Source organism: Triticum aestivum, chromosome 1B (genome assembly GCF_018294505.1).
Source record: "Triticum aestivum cultivar Chinese Spring chromosome 1B, IWGSC CS RefSeq v2.1, whole genome shotgun sequence".
NCBI classification, from domain to species: Eukaryota; Viridiplantae; Streptophyta; class Magnoliopsida; order Poales; family Poaceae; genus Triticum; species Triticum aestivum.
In genome coordinates this window covers 106,888,432-106,907,716 of record NC_057795.1, presented here as the reverse complement: position 1 = coordinate 106,907,716, position 19,285 = coordinate 106,888,432, and the positions used below count along the sequence as shown (strand labels likewise).

The 19,285-nt window shown below is 45.9% G+C and overlaps 1 protein-coding gene across 1 annotated transcript; it reads right to left on the bottom strand.

The window, feature by feature from the left end:
• Positions 1-4,135: 4,135 nt before the first annotated feature.
• On the bottom strand, positions 4,136-5,505 carry LOC123087667 (peroxidase 5). Its single transcript, XM_044509718.1, has 2 exons — positions 5,193-5,505; positions 4,136-5,097 (listed from the first exon to the last, which is right to left on the bottom strand). The coding sequence occupies exons 1-2, from the start codon at positions 5,430-5,432 to the stop codon at positions 4,312-4,314; spliced, it is 1,026 nt and encodes a 341-aa protein (XP_044365653.1). The 5' UTR covers positions 5,433-5,505; the 3' UTR covers positions 4,136-4,311.
• Positions 5,506-19,285: the final 13,780 nt, after the last annotated feature.

The following is a 19,285-nucleotide window of genomic DNA, read 5'->3' as shown; positions in this document are numbered from 1 at the left end:
TATGAGGGATCATTCATAGACGGTTCGAGGGACTCCTAGTACGATCTACATCGACACGTTCTTCTTCCGCTGCAACTAGGTGACGGTAACGATCGTGATCCCAACCCGTTATGCATCTTCATATTGATTTTGGGTGATCGTAAGTGTGGTTTTTTTGTTTTCTACTACATTTCCCAACAGGTGTGGTGGCCACGCGCGAGAGGAAGGGTGGCGGCTGAGGAGACCATACCGGGACTTTTCGGCCTCATCATGCTTGGGACCACCTTCACCGTCAATGTTGAAGACGACACCGACAACAATGGGGTCGAGATCCGCCACGGGAGAAGTGAGGTCGATGTTGACATGTGCAAGCAAGGCAGCCGATATCGCACTAGCGGGGTGCGGGGAGGAGTCCAAGACGATGACGGAGGACCAGCGACTGGGAGGCAGCCCTCCTGTTGGCTTTGTAGGGATGCGACTTCTGCTGGAGAATGGCAGAAGGTAGAACGCGGTTTGACATTAGACATGAAGGAGGCGTCGTGAAGTCTGGTGGGGGAGGCGGCCCTCCTTTTAGGCAGTGCATTGCATCATGCATTCAAAATCAGATCACGTCTTCATTTTCTAGGAGAAACTTTCTTACGGGAACACGATAGATTGAATGATGATTTTCTTATGGGCAGGCGGGCGGGATGGATGAACGAACCAACAAACGACATACTGACGTACCATCACCGTCGTAGACTCCCCTTTAATTGTAAATAAGATGCCGAGAAGAAAATAATAGATTGGTCGTCGAAAAAAGAAAAAGAAAAACGAAACATAGAAAAAAAGAAAAAAAATGCGTGCATGCTTCAAATGCCTGGCCAAATTTGATTATAGTTGACGTTTTGGTATGATTTGATTTGATTTGGGTATGTGTAATGGAAGGCATGTGAAGTTTAAATTTAGTTGAGATTTTCAAAAGATTTGATTTGAATGATTTAATGCATAATTTTATTTTGGGAAAGTGCCGATTTGATTGAGCTAATGCACGCGTCAAATGAGCTAGTCCAAATTCAGTGCGCTTGAGCGAAAGGTCGCCTGTAAGTCGCTTGCGGGCGTAATATAGTGTTTGCCTAGGGGTTGTAGAGAGTGAGACGAGACTACCAACTTCCCTTTTAGGAGTAGAGATTGTTGATAATCAACCTCGTAATTAGTCATCAAAGTAACCATACATAATTATAAAAATAATCACTAGTCTTTTTTTGCGAATATATAAGTAGGCGCTAGTCATAATCACATCTTACCATTTGGATCACAACCAAACATAAATATCAAGTAAAAGAGAATCATAATGATAATACCATATAGTTTGCCACGCCAAGATGCATTGAATATCCGGTTACAAACCCTAATCTTATAAGAATGAGGCTCTCCTTTTTTCCAACGAAAAAGACTCAATCCTATTTTAAGAGTTCGTCAGAAGTACAAAGCACGCCAAACATAATAAAAATGACATCGACGTTCTTAGACCATTGACCGACCACCACCGCCAAAATGAGCTGCTGACGCGCTGCGATCTCCGCTCACATACCACATCCGGCCCGACCTTGTCATGAGACCCAATCTTATAGGAAGTCTTCGTGCACGTGCCTCTAAGGATCAACACTCTGAAGCTGCAATCGTCGTCGTTGAACCCTTACATGGTTCTGAAGAACCCGACACCAAATCTCGTCGTTCTGTATGCACAATGAGAAACTGTAACCTTGCAACCCCGAGGAGCTGGTAGGAACCTATGCCGGAGCTCCGTCCAATCCATCCTGACAGACGTACTTGATAAGGATCCAAGTACGAAAGACTCACTTGAAGAAGAAGCATCACCATCGGTCTGAGTGCCACCCCTACGAGGACTGACTAAAACGTAACCTATCTATTTTGGAGGACCTCTCGTAAATTTAAATTAATCAAACCAACTCTGATCAAACAAAAAGACACAAGTACCCTTTTAATATTTTTTAAAGGGAAAAGTATATTTTTCATCCCTCAACTCTTTCAAGAATATAAAAATGATGATCTAAAAAAAGAGTATAAAAATGATCCCTCAACTGTAAAACCAGCAAAATTTGGTCTCTTAACTATTCAAACCGAATAAGTTTAGTCCCTCATACCGTTTTGACAATTTTTTTCCTGAGGTGGAGTTTCTTTTTAAGAAATTGTTCATTCAAATCACGAATCAGTACAGAGTAGGTGACCCTTACAAGCACACTGAAACGCAAAAACAAAGGACCATGAACACCTAGAGTACCCTAAAACAACCATAACACAAGAAGATCTCCGGAGCCTTGTGTCATCATCTCTGAATCTTGAGAGAAGACCCCTGCAGCAGAAGGATCTGCAACCAGTCGCAAACAGGTCATCATCTTCGACCACGGTACAATTGCCGCCACGCTGCTTCCTCTTTTCTTGACACCAGCACTGAGAGGGCATGGACATCAATCCAACACACCTGCAACAGCCGTCGCCATCTTTGGCTTTGAGTACCGCGAAAAGTGTCCCTTCCGGAAGGAAGAGATCTCGAGTCATCCGACCAGTCTGGCACCGCGGCCGGGCCATCCGCCCGGGCAAAGCAGGATCTCCCACCAGCATCAGCGCAGAGGAAGGAGAAGAACACCAGCAGCAAATCGTACCAACAAGGAAGAAGAAAGGTCTTCGTCTCCCTACCTCCATCGCCCATCTGAGGATCCAAACTGCCAGTGCCGATGAACCACCAACCACCATAGCCCGCGACCTCGACGAGATCCGGGGATCCCCAACACCGCTGGCTCCTAGACGAAAGCAAAAGCCTCGCCTGACCGCAAACGGAGCCCGGAGAAACTTATCCCGACACGACACCACCGCAACGGCCTCGGCAGCGTCTCCCTCAACCCTAACCCTACCACACACCCACCTAGTGAACAGAACCGAGGTTCCCCCTTCCTCCCGCCGCCGGAGCGGCCGACGGAGAGAGAGGGAACCGACGGCGTCACCGGCGACGCGCAAGGGACCCCTAGTCGCCTCCCTGATCGCCTCGAGTGATCCAACTTTTCCGGGCGTTGTTTCGACTAAAATCAGATACATCGTACAGGCTGAACCGTCACATCAGCGTGTACAAATGTGCAGGGTCCCACCTGTCACCCTCAGGAAGAAATAATAATAGCTTAATATAAAATGCGCCATATCAGTAGGTAACCACCACACCACGGATTCTATGTAGTATTACACAGACAACTATAAAATCTTTTGTAGTTTTGCAGATATTAAGCATGTTCGCTGTACAATAATATTAACTCATTTAAAAGCGATTTATTTTTCTTGTTTTTTTCAGTTTCAGTCCTCTGCACATATGCTTTTTTTTTACTCATGTGCACAATGAAGTAGCTATATTGATGTGTAAGAATCTATACAACAAAGATACGAATGTCAAAATTGATAAAATAATGCAGTGGTTCTTACTCATTTTTCTTAATTTATTAATAGCTAACTCGTATGCACCAGCATTCTGTGTTCGAGTATAAGAGAAAAACAATAATGTATCTCTCAGTATAAGGATATATGAAACTTTTAATAAAGCTGAATTCTATTTCTATCCATTATCATGTCAGGTGCGTTTTGATAAATAATAAATAAAATGTATTTGTCGTCTCCACAAAAAAGCTTACTCGCTGGGTGCCTAGCCCATGCTTGCACTTTGCACGAGGTGCCCTGTTTGAGTCAGTCGACCGACAATATATTTTTTGCGCGTGTTTTATTTTTTACACCACATACTGTTCAAGTTTCGACCACTAACAGGCTGGTCACACTGTTACAAACAAAAACCAGTCCACGTCAGCAGAAAAACAGTCATAGTGGTATGAGGGACTATATTTATCCGGTTTTAAAAATTAAGAGACTGCGGTTTGCTGGTTTTGGGGTTGAGGGATCATTTCTATATTTTTGAAGAAATTAGGGACGAAAAAATATACTTATCCCTTTTTAAAAATGGAGTGAACTGAAGCATGCCCCTATTTTCTTTTCTTTTGCAGAATCGATCTTCTCCATTCTTGCTTGCTCGTGCTAATGAAGCACTAACCCTGAAAACAAAAATAAAGCAGCCGACACTGTACTGTAAAGATACAAAAAACAATTCTTACCCATACACAATAATTATTCTTTCTGATGCAGTACCACTCTTTTTGACATACACAAACATCTAACAAAAAATTACTACGGAAAGTCAAATTACATACACGAACAACTACAAGTATGATCTACGATCGACGGACATACAAGTATATTAAATTAGCTATATGCTTTGAATGACTTTGGAATGATTGACTAGTGGTGGTTGACGACAAAGCACTTCTCCCTGATCTCCCCCTCTTCACCGGTGAGAACCTCCACCTTGCCCATCTTGACCATGGCGACAGCGAACTTGGCCTGCCATGCCTTCTCCACGGCAGCGTGGAACGCGACGATACCGGCGGTCCGGGGACTGGTGAGCAGTGTCTGGTCGGAGGTGAGCGGCACCTTGCGCGCCAGTACGTTCTTGAAGTACTGGTTGTCAAACTCCCCCGGCGTGACCGGGTCCAGCGGCACCACTGTGGGGTCTCTCACGTCGTCCGTCGACGGAGGGCACAGACGCTTCAGCTCCTCTGCGTAAGACCTGTCGATGGACGGGTCGGTCCGACCGGCATCACCCGAGAAGTTGTGGATGCGCTGAGTGAAGGAGGAGCAGTGGGACCGACCGATGGTGTGTGCGCCGGAGAGCGTGACCATGTCGTCAGCGGAGAGCCCCTTGCGCTTGAAGCTGGCCACGAGCTCCGCGACCTCGTCGGTCGGGAATGGCACGTTGTTGTTGAGCACCTCGTCGGCGATAGACACGCGGCCGTCACGGCGACCAGAGGGCACGCGGTAGTTGATGCCGCCGGCAAGGTAGGCCCCGTCGCGCGCCGCGAAGGCGAGCACGTCGGCGCAGGAGACGGTGCGCGGGCAGCTCGCCTCTAGGGCTGCCTTGGCCTCGTCGATGACCTCGAAGCCACGCATGCTTGGGTTGTTGGCCTGCGAATCCTTCTCCGCCGAGTTCCCGGGCGTCGAGTTGATCAGCAGCGAGCCATCGCAACCCTACACGTGCCGAACCAGACAAAACCAACGGTCAGATCAGGTACATGCATGTACACGTGGAGGCATGCATATATATATATATGATCTTTGCTTACCCTGACGAAACAGTCGTGGAAATGCATGCGGATGATGCCACCGGCGAGGCCTGGGTTGCGGGCGAAGGCGCGGCGGACGGCGTCACGCACGATGTACTCGGCCTGTGGGCACGTGTGCTTGTAGAACCCAACCTTCAGAAACTTTGACGGCGGAGGCGACGCGTCCGCCATCGCAGAGAAGGCGGCCACGGCGAGCAGCACCGCCGCAGCCCACGCAAACACTGAAGAGGGGAACCTCATGGGCGGAAGCTTATTGTTGAAGCAGCTAATTTGGTTGCTCTAGCTCTCCAAATTCGCAACAAGCTAGAGATTGCTGTGGTGATGCGTTGATGGCTGGGTGAACTGGTGTTTATATAGCGTTCACCTCGTAGCAGTTGGGAAAAAAGTGGCTCCGCGGGTTATATATACCCGACTACGGAGTCAACTTGAAGACCAGATCGTCGTTAAGGGTGGCTTACTTTTAAGTTGACTTGCGTTACTCCAGTTCCTTGACGAGTAAGGGAGTTTACTTTAGCTGCTGTTAGGGTGCCCTTTTCGAGCAGGAGGGTATGCCCTTTTGGTGGTTTACGAGAGTGTATGGTCCGCAAAGCGATGCAGACAAGGTGGAGTTCATGCAGGAACTGCGAGACATTCGGGATCTGCACGTGGGACCCTGGATGGTTGCGGGCGACTTCAACTTGTTAGTGAATCCTGAGGTCAAGAACAACAACGCAATAAATCGGAGGATGATGGCTAGGTTCTGAGATCTCCTGAACAAGCTCGAGCTCAAGGAGCTGTATCTAAATGGCAGGCGTTACACGTGGTCAAACGAGCGGAGAAGTCCCACCCTGGAGAAGATCGACCACCTCGTGTCCAACTCTTGGGAGGACATCTACCCTCGCCATCTGTTGACAGCTTTGGGCTCGGCTATCTCGGATCACTCCCCCCCTTTGGTGGACTTGGACGTGGATTTCTAGCTGGGCCATCGCTTCAGATTTGAGGCCTTCTGGCCCAAGGTAGAGGGCTTTCAGGACGTGGTCAGCGCTGCGTGGCAATCTGTTGCTGACGATGGCAACCCCTTCATCGCCTTGGATAACAAACTACATGCTACGGCGAAAGCATTACAACAATGGAGTGATCGTCGGATTGGGAACATTCGGCTACAAATTTCCATTGCGATGGAGGTAATCAGGAGGCTCGATAAGGCTATGGACACCAGGCATCTATCTGACCAGGAGCACGGTCTGCGGAAATTGTTGAAACGGAAGCTCTTGAGGCTTTGCTCTCTCGAGCGTACGATCGCTCGACAGAGATCCCGGTTACTACAACTCAAGGAAGGCGATGCGAACACGACTTTTTTTCCAGAAGCATGCAAGGCATAGACAACGGAAGAGCGTGATCACCACGATGCATCATAATGGCGCCATATACACTGGGCAGTAGAGTATTGCGGAGGTGGTGGATGACTATTACTCACGCTTGCCCGGATCGGCGACGCCCCGGCTTGCCACGGTTGATCTAGATCAACTCGATCTCCCACGGCTGGATCTGACGCACCTGGAGGAGCCCTTCACCGTTGAAGAGGTGGAAAAGGTCCTCAAATCAGTGCCTCTCGACAAGGCCCCGGTCCTGGACGGTTTTACAGGCAGGTTTTTTGTGTCCTGTTGGCAGATCATCAAGGGAGATTTCATGAGGGCGCTTGAGCAGTTTCACTGTGGTGACATGAGAGGCTTCGCATCTGTCAAGAAAGCACTAATCTCCCTCCTCCCTAAGACGGATGGGGCGGTGGACATCAAAGACTTTAGGCCAATAAGCCATATAAGCGTACCAGGCAAAATATTTGCCAAGGTTTTGGCCATTAGGCTTGCGATGGATCTACCACGGCTGGTGGGGCCGCATCAAAGTGCTTTCATTCGAGGTCGCTCTCTTCACGATAATTTCATGATGGTTCACTGTACGGCGAGGCGATTGCATTCGATGAGAAACCCGACGGTGCAGCTCAAACTAGACATCACCAAAGCTTTTGATACAGTTAAATGACCCTTTCTCCTGGAGGTTATGCGGAGGATGGGTTTTGGAGTTAAGTGGTTATCTTGGATATGTGGACTCTTGGCAACCTCGTCAACGCAAGTTGTGATGAATGGCACACCGGGGCGACCAATCCTGGCTTGTCAGGGAGTGAGGCAAGGGGAACCCTTGTCCCCTTTGCTCTTTATACTATGCATGGAGCCACTTCGGGCTATCTTCCAGTATGTCACAAATAAGGGTCTACTCACACAGCTGGCAAGAACTGGTCTACGGCAATGAATCTCTATGTTTGCGAATGATGTGGTCGTTTTCTTCAAGCCAAATGAGCTAGAGGCACGAACTTGTCATGCCATCATGCAGCTATTTGGGCAGGCTTCAGGGTTGATAGTCAACATGAACAAGAGCATGTCGCTATCTATTCGATGTTCTCAGGAGGAGATGCAACTTGTAACTGATATCTTGGGTTGCACTGCTGCACCATTCCCGTGCAAATACCTCGGGTTGCCGTTGGCACTTAGGAAACAAACTACAGCCCAACTTCAGGCTCTCGTGGACAGGGTGGGGGATGAGTTACCTCTCTGGAAGGCAGCAATGCTTCCAAAAAGCGGACGGCTGCTGCTCATACAGTCGGTGTTGTGTGCAATTCCGGTTGACTCCATGATGGCCTTGGACCTGCCGACTAAAACAATTTCAGCTCTAGTCAAGATTTGCCATGGCTTCTTGTGGTGCGGGAAGAAGAAGGCAAACAGAGGGAGTTGCTCCCTGGCCTGGGAGTCTGTATGTAGGCCTAAATGGGCCGGTGGCCTCGGGATTCCCAACCTGTTGTGGCTCAACAAGTCCCTTCAAGCCAGATGGCCGTGGTTGCAGAAATATGACAAGGGCAGACCTTGGAGCGAGTTTCAAATTAAGGTACCCAAAGAATCCTTGGCACTGGTGCAGGCGACAGTGAGCACATCAGTGGTCGATGGGACATCCACCCTTTTCTGGGAAGATAGGTGGTTACAGGGCAATCGGGCGTGCGAATTAGTCCCTCTAATATATGCTAGGGTCCCGCCTAGAATTAGAGGATCAAAGACGGTCACGAGCGCGCTTGAAAACCACAACTGGGTGGGAGACATTGGTCCAGACCTCTCGTCGGATGCTTTGCTTCAATTCTTTCAGCTTTGGTCACGAGTGGAGATGATTCAGACGACAACTGGTGTGTAAGATGTTGTTAGGTGGAGCTGGGAGAAAAAATTGGCCAGTTCTCAGCGTGATTGGCACATGCGGCCCGGTTCATGGGGCTCGAGGTGTCACCAACGGCGGCATTCGCCTGGGGATCCCGCGCGCCCCTCCGGTGCCATTTCTTCGCTTGGCTCGCATTCAAAAACAGATGCTGGACTTCAGCCGGGCTTGCTCATCGAGGATTGCCTCATCAGGATTCTTGCCCGCTTTGTGGTGAAGCAGAGGAGTCCATTCAACACCTGCTTCTGGATTGTGTTTTTGCAAGACAAATTTGGCACTGGGTGGGAAGGATCATGGACAGGACGGCATACGAGCCACTCGTGGACGAGGAGCTAGGCTCGTGGTGCACCAGGCAGGACTTGATCTTACAAAACCGTAAATCAACAAGTGCAATATGCCTTCTGGCCAGGGCCGGCCCTGAGGGTGGGGTGGGGGGGGGGGGCGAATGGGGCGGCCGTCCCGGGCCCCCAAACGTCAGGCCTCCCCCTCCAGGTACATGTATGTAGGGTACAGTACAGGTATATACTACGAGTGAAAAAAATGAAGCCAAACTCAGCGACGCCCCAGCCTCTCTCCTCTGATGACTCGCGTGCTAGGCCTAAGAAAGAAAATGAGAGATTATGGGCCTGGCCCATGTTTGCACGTACATGCAGATGACTTGAAAGGAATCGCTCGATTCATGCATGATTTCCTTTTCCTTCGGATCGCTCGATCGTCTCGTTCCCTGCCCTTTTGCATGTTTCGCTGACCGCTATTCATCTTCAAGACTTCAACTCTGCCTCCCGACGAACGACGCGACGATTGCGGCAGGTACATCTCCTCGTGCACGCCTTCTGCCCTCGCATGTTCTTCTTCCTGTTTTTTCTTTTTCTAATCCTGATTTCCAAAATTCTCGGCCGATCGAACAGTTCAGTAGGGAATTGTTGTCAGGGTGATCAAATCATTGCACGCACATAGCCATATTTGACTACAGAGAGAAGGTACTATACTATGCCCTAGCAGATTTTGTCATGATATTAGATGAAGATCTTTTGTAATTAATCCAATATGTTAATTGGCATTGCACTAATTTTAAAACCTAATTGTTCCCTTCAATTTCAGCACCGCCATATTGGGTTTGGGTATAAAGTATCCACCCGGATGTGATAAAAGAAAAAGAAAGGAGGCAGATGACATGAAAGGATCCCTTCTTAATAAATCATAAGAGCCATACGAGCAATTCAAGAAATCCAGACGGGTTGGCGATAGTTCTTACGGATGACCAAACTAGTGCCAAACAGGAAAATGATGGTCATACTCCTACAGAAGATAATGTTGACATCAACATGGATAATACCAATGTGAGTGATCATCCGTCCATATTTAATTCATCTGTGGCAGAATTTGCTAGTGTTGATTGCTACGTCTTGAGCTTGCGTTGCTTTTCCTTGAAGAGGAAAGGGTGATGCAGCAATAGTAGCGTAAGTATTTCCCTCAGTTTTTGAGAACCAAGATATCAATCCAGTAGGAGGCTCCTCAAAAGTCCCACACACCTATACAAACAAACAAAGAACTCGCAACCAACGCAATAAAGGGGTTGTCAATCCCTTCACGGCCACTTGCGAAAGTGAGATCTGATAGAGATAGTATGATAAGATAAATATATTTTTGGTATTTTATAATATAGATTGGAAAAGTAAAGATGCAAATAAAAGTAGATTGAAAGCTTATATGATAAAAGATAGAACCGGGGAGCATAGGTTTCACTAGTGGCTTCTGTCAAGATAGCATAAATATTACAGTGGGTGAACAAATTACTGTCGAGTAATTGATAGAAAAGCGAATAATTATGAGATTATCTAGGCATGATCATGTATATAGGCATCATGTCCGTGACAAGTAGACCGACTCCTGCCTGCATCTACTACTATTATTCCACACATCGATCGCTATCCAGCATGCACTTAAAGTATTAAGTTCATAAGAACAGAGTAATGCATTAAGAAAGATGACATGATGTAGAGGGATAAACTCATGCAATATGATATAAACCCCACCTTTTTATCCTCGATGGCAACAATACAATACGTGCCTTGCAACCCCTATTGTCACTGGGTAAGGACATCGCAAGATTGAACCCAAAACTAAGCACTTCTCCCATGGCAAGAAAGATCAATCTAGTAGGCCAAACCAAACTGATAATTCAAAGAGACTTGCAAAGATAACTCAATTATACATAAAAGAATTCAGAGGAGATTCAAATATTTCTCATAGATAAACTTGATCATAAACCCACAATTCATCGGATCTCGACAAACACACCGCAAAAAGAGTTACATCGAATAAATCTCCACAAGAGAGGGGGAGAACATGGTATTGAGATCCAAAAAGAGAGAAGAAGCCATCTAGCTAATAACTATGGACCCGAAGGTCTGTGGTAAACTATTCACAACTCATCGGAGGGGATATGGTGTTGATGTAGAAGCCCTCCATGGTCGATTCCCCCTTCGATGGAGCACCGGCGAAGGCTCCAAGATGGAATATCGCGATACAGAAGGTTACAGTGGTGGAAATTCTTTTTCGTTGGCTCCCTGGATAGTAACATTGCCCCTTTTTAGTTCCTTTCTTTTCTTTTTTTTATCTTTTTTTCTTTGGCCTTTCTTTTTTTCCTTTTGGCCTTTCTTCTTTTTTTTCTTTTTTTTTCTTTTTGGGACAATGCTCTAATAATGATGATCATCACACTTTTATTGATTTACAACATATGAATTACAACTCAAAACTAGAACAAGATATGACTCTATATGAATGCCTCTAGCGGTGTACCGGGATGGTGCAATGAATCAAGAGTGACATGTATGAAAAATTATGCATGGTGGCTTTGCCACAAATACGATGTCAACTACATGATCATGCAATGGCAATATGACAAAAGTAATGCGTGTCATGATGATAAACGGAACATTGTAAAGTTGCATGGAAATATATCTCGGAATGGCTATGGAAATGCCATAATAGGTAGGTATGGTGGCTATTTTAAGGAAGATATAAGGAGGTTTATGTGTGCTAGAGCGTATCATATCACGGGGTTTGGATGCACCGGCGAAGTTTGCACCAACTCTCAAGGTGAGAAAGGGCAAACTTGATCATAAACCTACAATTCATAGGATCTCGACAAACACACCACAAAAAGAGTTACATCGAATAGATCTCCACAAGAGAGGGGGATAACATGGTATTGAGATCCAAAAAGAGAGAAGAAGCCATCTAGCTAATAACTATGGACCCGAAGGTCTGTGGTAAACTACTCACAACTCATCGGAGGGGCTATGGTGTTGATGTAGAAGCCCTCCGTGGTCGATTCCCCCTCCGGCGGAGCGCCGACGAAGGCTCCAAGATGGGATATCGCGGATACAGAAGGTTACGGTGGTGGAATATGTTTTTCATTGGCTCCCTGGATGTTTTCGGGGTACGTGGGTATATATAGGAGGAAGAAGTAGGTCGGTGGCCGCCTGAGGGGCCCACAAGATAGGGGGGCGCGCCCTCCACCCTCATGGCCGCCTCGGCTGCTTCTTGACTTGCACTCCAAGTCCTCTGGATCACGTTCGTTCCAAAAATCACGCTCCCGAAGGTTTCATTCCGTTTGGACTCCGTTTGATATTCCTTTTCTTTGAAATACTGAAATAGGCAAAAAAACAACAATACGGGCTGGGTCTCCGGTTAGTAGGTTAGTCCCAAAAATGATATAAATGTGTAAAATAAAGCCCATAAACATCCAAAAGGGGTAATATAATAGCATGGAACAATAAAAAATTATAGATACGTTGGAGACGTATCATTGATGAGGTACCGGTTATTACTGTGGATATTTATGATCCAAGCAATTTGGGTAATCTTGACAATAACTCGAGGGGTATATTAGTGGAAAGGGCCATTTGCATTTCTGTCCCTAACTCGAACCACCTACTCAGATTTGCCCTTAATTTCAAAGTCTGCTCAAAAATGCCCCTCTGCCGTTAGGTGACCTTATAGAAATGCCCTTCCGTGCCATTTCCGTTAGGTTAAAGGCCTTTGACCGTCTACGAGACGTTTCTTGGACATTTTGCCCCTGCCTCCATGTGTCACTTACATGTGGGACCCACTTAGGAAAAAATAAAAATAAAAACACTTTCTCTCACCCCCCTCTCTCTCTCACTTACATATGGGCCCAGAAAAGGAAAAAGAAAAACCTCTCTCCCACATCTCTCTCTAACTTACATGTGGGGCCTAGCAAAAAATAAACAAAAGAAAAAAGCTATCGCTCTGTCTCCCGACCTCGTGATCTCTCTCATCTCCGGCGAACTACATCCGACAGCCGGCGGACCGGTCCTCGCGCCGGCACTGGAGCTGGCTCGCCATGCTCCTCCACCAGCTCACCACGCCCGGTTCGCAGCTCGCCGCGCTCCGCTGCCCTCTCCCTCGTCTCCGGCGAACTACATCTGACGACTGGCGAATCGGTCCTCGCACCGCCACTTGAGCTGGCTCGCCACGCTCCTCCACCAGCTCACCGCGCTCGGTCACCAGCTCACCGCACCCAGTGTGATTAATTGGATTGAACCGCCCAATAATGACAAATCCTTCCTCGTCTTCCCTAGCTCTGGTGTCACGCCGCCGCCGCTCGATCTCCTCCACCAGTGAGCATTGCAGCCTTACCTTGGGTTCTTGAGTTTCGAAATCTCCTCCTAAACATCCTCCGCGTGCTCCCGATTATCCTCTCTCCCCTAGCAACTCTGCCGGCGAGCACCTCCCGTCGCCACCGCTCAAGCTCGCAACTTCCCATCCTCCCCGGCACCCCACATTCACTGGCCACCTTAGGCCACTGAAGCTTCTCTCCCGCAGCCTCACAAGCCCGATCTTGAAGCCAATCGACTACTCCGGCGGCCTCCCGTACATCACCGTCGTGTCTTCGTGCGTGGCCGCCGGCGTGTTTTTAGTTAGCCTAATCCCATATTATCCTAAACCTGTATTAGTTCTAATTACAGTCATTTCACAAAAGCTGACTAGTGGGTCCAACCCTCAAATAAATCAGTAAATAATGTTTCAGAAATAATAGAACAATGGCTGACCCATATCAAGTTTTATTTTTCATTTTATTAGTTGGGCCCATATGTAAGTGAGAGAGAGAGGGGGGTGAGAGAAAGTGTTTTTATTTTTATTTTTTCCTAAGTGTGTCCCACATGTAAGTGACACATGGAGGCAGGGGCAAAATGTCCAAGAAACGTCTCGTAGACGGTTAAAGGCCTTTGACCTAACAGAAACAACACGGAAGGGCATTTCTATAAGGACACCTAATGGCGGAGGGGCATTTTTGAGCAGGCTTTTGAATTAGGGGCGAATGTGAGTAGTGGATTCGAGTTAAGGACACAAATGTAAAAGACCCTAGTGGAAAAGGGGCCTAAGAGGGAAGAAGAAAACACTAAATATTCTTTGGATGAAAATTCAAGATATTTTTCATATACTCACTACTCAAGAAATAATTGCAATGGAGAGGTGCATGACAGGAAATGGTTAGTTATTTCAAAAGACGCAAAAAAGTGTTTTCTTTGTGATACAAGCTTTTCAATTCTAACAAATGCAAGAGTGCATTGGGGCATAAGGGGTTTTGTGATTGGAAGCACATTAATGAGAGACCGAAAGGACATGCAGCTAGTGTTTACCATATTACCAACATAAACTCTTGGAATGAACTCAGCACTAGACTGAGACAGCATGAAACAAATTGACAAAGAGTTACAACAACTTGTGGCAACATTATGCATTGAGAAAAGCATGCTTGATGAAATTGATATTGATAATATCATTAGCGATTTTCCATCTCAGGATGTTAGGAGATTTTTTTAAGGAATATGTAATACATTATTAGATATACACTTAATTGTTTTCTTTAATAAAAATTATATCTACATATAATGATTCATAACTAGATATTTATACTAAGGGCCATGAAGGGCCCCCAATTATAACTTCGCCCAGGGCCCCTGAAATCTCAGGACCGACCCTGCTTCTGGTTATGTGGATGCTGTGGAAGCACAGGAATGATGTGGTGTTCAATGGTATATTGCCGTCAATCCCAAGTCTCAAGCATGGGATTAGGGAAGAAGGGGTGGCTTGGACCAACTTGGGTCTGCTTGGCAAGCTTGCGCATGAGGAAGCGGAAGATAGGTGGACTGCATGAGAGTAGTAGTCTTATTCTCTTGTCGGTAGTGTTGGAAAATCCGGCATGTAAATATCCTCTGTACATATGACTTTTGGGAGTCTTCCCTTTCTTCTTCAATGAATTATACACATGCTTGTGCGTATTCGAGAAAAAAAAGATTATGGGATCGACTATTTACTGATAAGTCGCCTGTTTTCTCTCGGTAGGTTGAATTTTTGGATCGTTGGACTATGATCGAACTGAAGGAAATATGCCCTAGAGGCAATAATAAAGTTGTTATTTATATTTCCTTATATCATGATAAATGTTTATTATTCATGCTAGAATTGTATTAACCAGAAACTTAGTACATATGTGAATACATAGACAAAACAGAGTGTCCCTAGTATGCCTCTACTTGACTAGCTCGTTAATCAAAGATGGTTATGTTTCCTAACCATGGACATGTTTTGTCATTTGATGAATGGGATCACATCATTAGAGAATGATGTGATGGACAAGACCCATCCGTTAGCTTAGCATAATGATCGATAAGTTTTATTGCTACTACTCTCTTCATGACTTATACATGTTCCTCTGACTATGAGATTATGCAACTCCCGAATACCGGAGGAACACCTTGGGTGAGATCAAACGTCACAACTTAACTGGGTGATTATAAAGATGCTCTACAGGTGTCTCCGAAGGTGTTTGTTGGGTTGGCATAGATCGAGATAAGAATTTGTCACTCCGTGTATCAGAGAGGTATCTCTAGGCCCTCTCGGTAATGCACATCACTATAAGCCTTGCAAGCAATGTGACTAATGAGTTAGTTGCGGGATGTAGCATTATGGAACAAGTAAAGAGACTTGCCAGTAATGAGATTGAACTAGGTATGATGATACTGACGACCGAATCTCGGGCAAATAACATACCGATGGCAAAGGGAACAACATATGTTGTTATGCGGTTTGACCGATAAAGATCTTCGTAGAATATGTAGGAGCCAATATGAGCATCCAAGTTCCGCTATTGGTTATTGATCAGAGATGTGTCTAGATCATGTCTACATAGTTCTCGAACCCGTAAGGTCCACACGCTTAATGTTCGATGATGATATGTATTAAGAGTTATGCGTTTCTGATGACCGAGGTTTGTTTGGAGTACCGGATGAGATCACGAACATGACGAGGAGTCTCGAAATGGTTGAGCATAAAGATTGATATATTGAAGGTTATGTTCGGACACAGGAAAGGTTTTGGATAAGTTCAGACATTTTCTGGAGTACCGGGAGTTTACCGGAACCCCCCGGGAGAGTATTGGGCCTTCATGGGCCTTAGTGGGAAGAGGAGGCCGGCCGCAAGGATCTGGCGCGTGCCCCCTAGCCAAACCAAATTGGACTAGGGGAGGGGGCGCGACCCTCCCTTTCCTTCTCCCTCTCTCTTTCCCTTCCCCTTCTCCTACTCAGGAAAGAAAGGGGAATCCTACTAGGACTGGGAGTCCTAGTAGGACTCCCCCCTTTGGCGCACCCCTCTAGGCCGACCGCCTCCTCCCTCCCTCCTTTATATACGGGGGCAGGGGACACCCCAAAGCACAATAGACAATCTCTTAGCCGCGTACGGTGCCCCCTCCACAGTTTAACACCTCGGTCATATCGTCGTAGTGCTTAGGCGAAGTCCTGCGCCGGTAACATCATCAACACCGTCGCCATGCCGTCGTGCTGACGGAACTCTCCCTCGACCCTCTACTAGATCAAGAGTTCGAGGGACGCCATCGTGCTGAACATGTGCTGAACTCGGAGGTGCCATACATTCAGTTCTTGGATCGGTTGGATCGTGAAGATGTTCGACTACATCAACCGCGTTAAATAAACGCTTCCACTTTTGGTCTACGAGGGTACGTGGACACGCTCTCCACCTCTCGTTGCTATGCATCTCCGAGATAGATCTTGCGTGATCGTAGGGAATTTTTTTGAAATTGCATGCTACATTCCCCAACAGTGGCATCCGAGCCAGGTCTATGCGTAGATGATTTGCACGTGTAGAACACAAAGAGTTGTGGGCGATAATAGTCATACTGCTTACCACCAACGTCTTACTTTGATTCGACGGTATTGTTGGATGAAGCAGCCTGGACTGACATTACATGACCGCATTCATGAGACTGGTTCTACCAACGTGCTTTGCACACAGGTGGCTGTCGGGTGTCTGTTTCTCCAACTTTAGTTGAATCGAGTTTGACTGCGGCCTGTCCTTGTTGAAGGTTAAAACAACATACTTGACAAAAAATTGTTGTGGTTTTGATGCATAGGTAAGAACGGTTTTTGCTAGAAGCCCGTAGCAGCCACGTAAAACTTGCAACAAAAAAGTAGAGGACGTCTACTTGTTTTTGCAGGGCTTGTTGTGATGTGATATGGTCAAGACATGATGTGATATAAATTGTTATATGAGATGATCATGTTTTGTAACAGAGTTATCGGCAACTAGAAGGAGCCATATGGTTGTTGCTTTATTGTATGAAATGAAATCGCCATGTAATTGCTTTACATTATCACTAAGCGGTAGCGATTGTCATAGAAGCAATAGTTGGTGAGACGACAATGATGCTACGATGGAGATGAAGGTTTCAAAGCCGGTGACGATGGAGATCATGACTATGCTTCGGTGATGGAGATCATGAGCACAAGATGATGATGGCCATATCATGTCACATATTTTGAATGCATGTGATGTTTATCTTTTATGCATCTTATTTTTCTTAGTACAGCAGTAGCATTATAAGATGATCCCTCACTAAATTTCAAGGTATAAGTGTTCGCCCTGAGTATGCACCATTGCTATAGTTCGTCGTGCCGAGACACCATGTGATGATTGGGTGTGATAAGCTCTACGTTTACATACAACGGGTGCAAGCCAGTTTGCACGTGCAGAATAATCGGGTTAAACTTGACAAGCCTAGCATATGCATATATGACCTCGGAACACTGAGAACGAAAGGGTGAACGTGAATCATATAGTAGATATGATCAACATAGAGATGTTCACCATTGAAAACTAATCCATCTCACATGATGATCGGACATGGTTTAGTTAATTTGGATCACGTGATCATTTAGATGACTAGAGGGATGTCTATCTATGTGGGAGTTCTTAAGTAATATGATTAATTGAACTTTAATTTATCATGAACTTAGTCCTGATAGTTTTTGCATGTCTATGTTGTTGTAGATCAATGGCCCGTGCTACTGTTTCCTTGAATTTTAATGCGTTCCTAGAGAAAGCTAAGTTGAAAGATGATGGTAGCAATTACACGGACTGGGTTCGTAACTTGAGGATTATCCTCATTGCTGCACAGAAGAATTACATCCTGGAAGCACCGCTAGGTGCAAGGCCTGCTGCAGGAGCAACTGCGGACGTTATGAACCTCTGGCAGAGCAAAGCTGATGACTACTCGATAGTTCAGTGTGCCATGCTTTACGGCTTAGAATCGGGACTTCAAAGACATTTTGAACGTCATGGAGCATATGAGATGTTCCAAGAGTTGAAGTTAATATTTCAAGCAAATGCCCGAATTGAGAGATATGAAGTCCCCAACAAGTTCTATAACTGCAAAATGGAGGAGAATAGTTCTGTCAGTGAACACATACTCAGAATGTCTGGGTACCATAACCACTTGAATCAGCTGGAAGTTAATCTTCCTGATGATAGTGTCATTGACAGAGTTCTTCAATCACTGCCACCAAGCTATAAAGGCTTCGTGATGAACTATAATATGCAAGGGATGACGAAAACAATTCCCGTGCTCTTCGCAATGCTAAAAGCTGTGGAGGTAGAAATCAAGAAGGAGCATCAAGTGTTGATGGTTAACAAGACCACTAGTTTCAAGAAAAGGGCAAAGGGAAGAAGGGGAACTTCAAGAAGAATAGCAAGCAAATTGCTACTCCTGGGAAGAAGCCCAAGTCTGGACCTAAGCCTGGAACTGAGTGCTTATATTGCAAAGGGACTGGTCACTGGAAGCGGAACTGCCCCAAGTATTTGGCGGATAAGAAGGATGACAAAGTGAAAGGTATATTTGATATACATGGTATTGATGTGTACCTTACTAATGCTCGTAGTAGCGCCTAGGTATTTGATACTGGTTCTTTTGCTCATATTTGCATCTCGAAACAGGGGCTACAGATTAAATGAAGATCGGCTAAGGACGAGGTGACGTTGCACATCGGAAATGGTTCCAAGGTCGATGTGATCACCGTCGGCGCACTACCTCTACATCTACCTTTGAGATTAGTTTTAAACCTGAATAATTGTTATTTGGTGCCAGAGTTGAGCATGAACATTATATCTGGATCTTTTTATATGTGAGACAGTTATTCATTTAAATTGGAGAATAATGGTTGTTCTATTTATATGAGTAATATCTTTTATAGTCATGTACCCTTGTTGAGTGGTCTATTTTTGTTGAGTCTCGATCATGGTGATACACATGTTCATAATATTGAAGCCAAAAGATGCAAAGTTGATAATGATGGTGCAACTTATTTGTGGCTCTGCCGTTTGGGTCATATTGGTGTAAAGCGCATGAAGAAACTCCATGTTGATGGGCTTTTGGAATCACTTGATTATGAATCACTTGGTGCTGGCGAACCATGCCTCATGGGCAAGATGACTTAAATTCTGTTCTCTGGAACAATGGAACGAGCTACTGACTTATT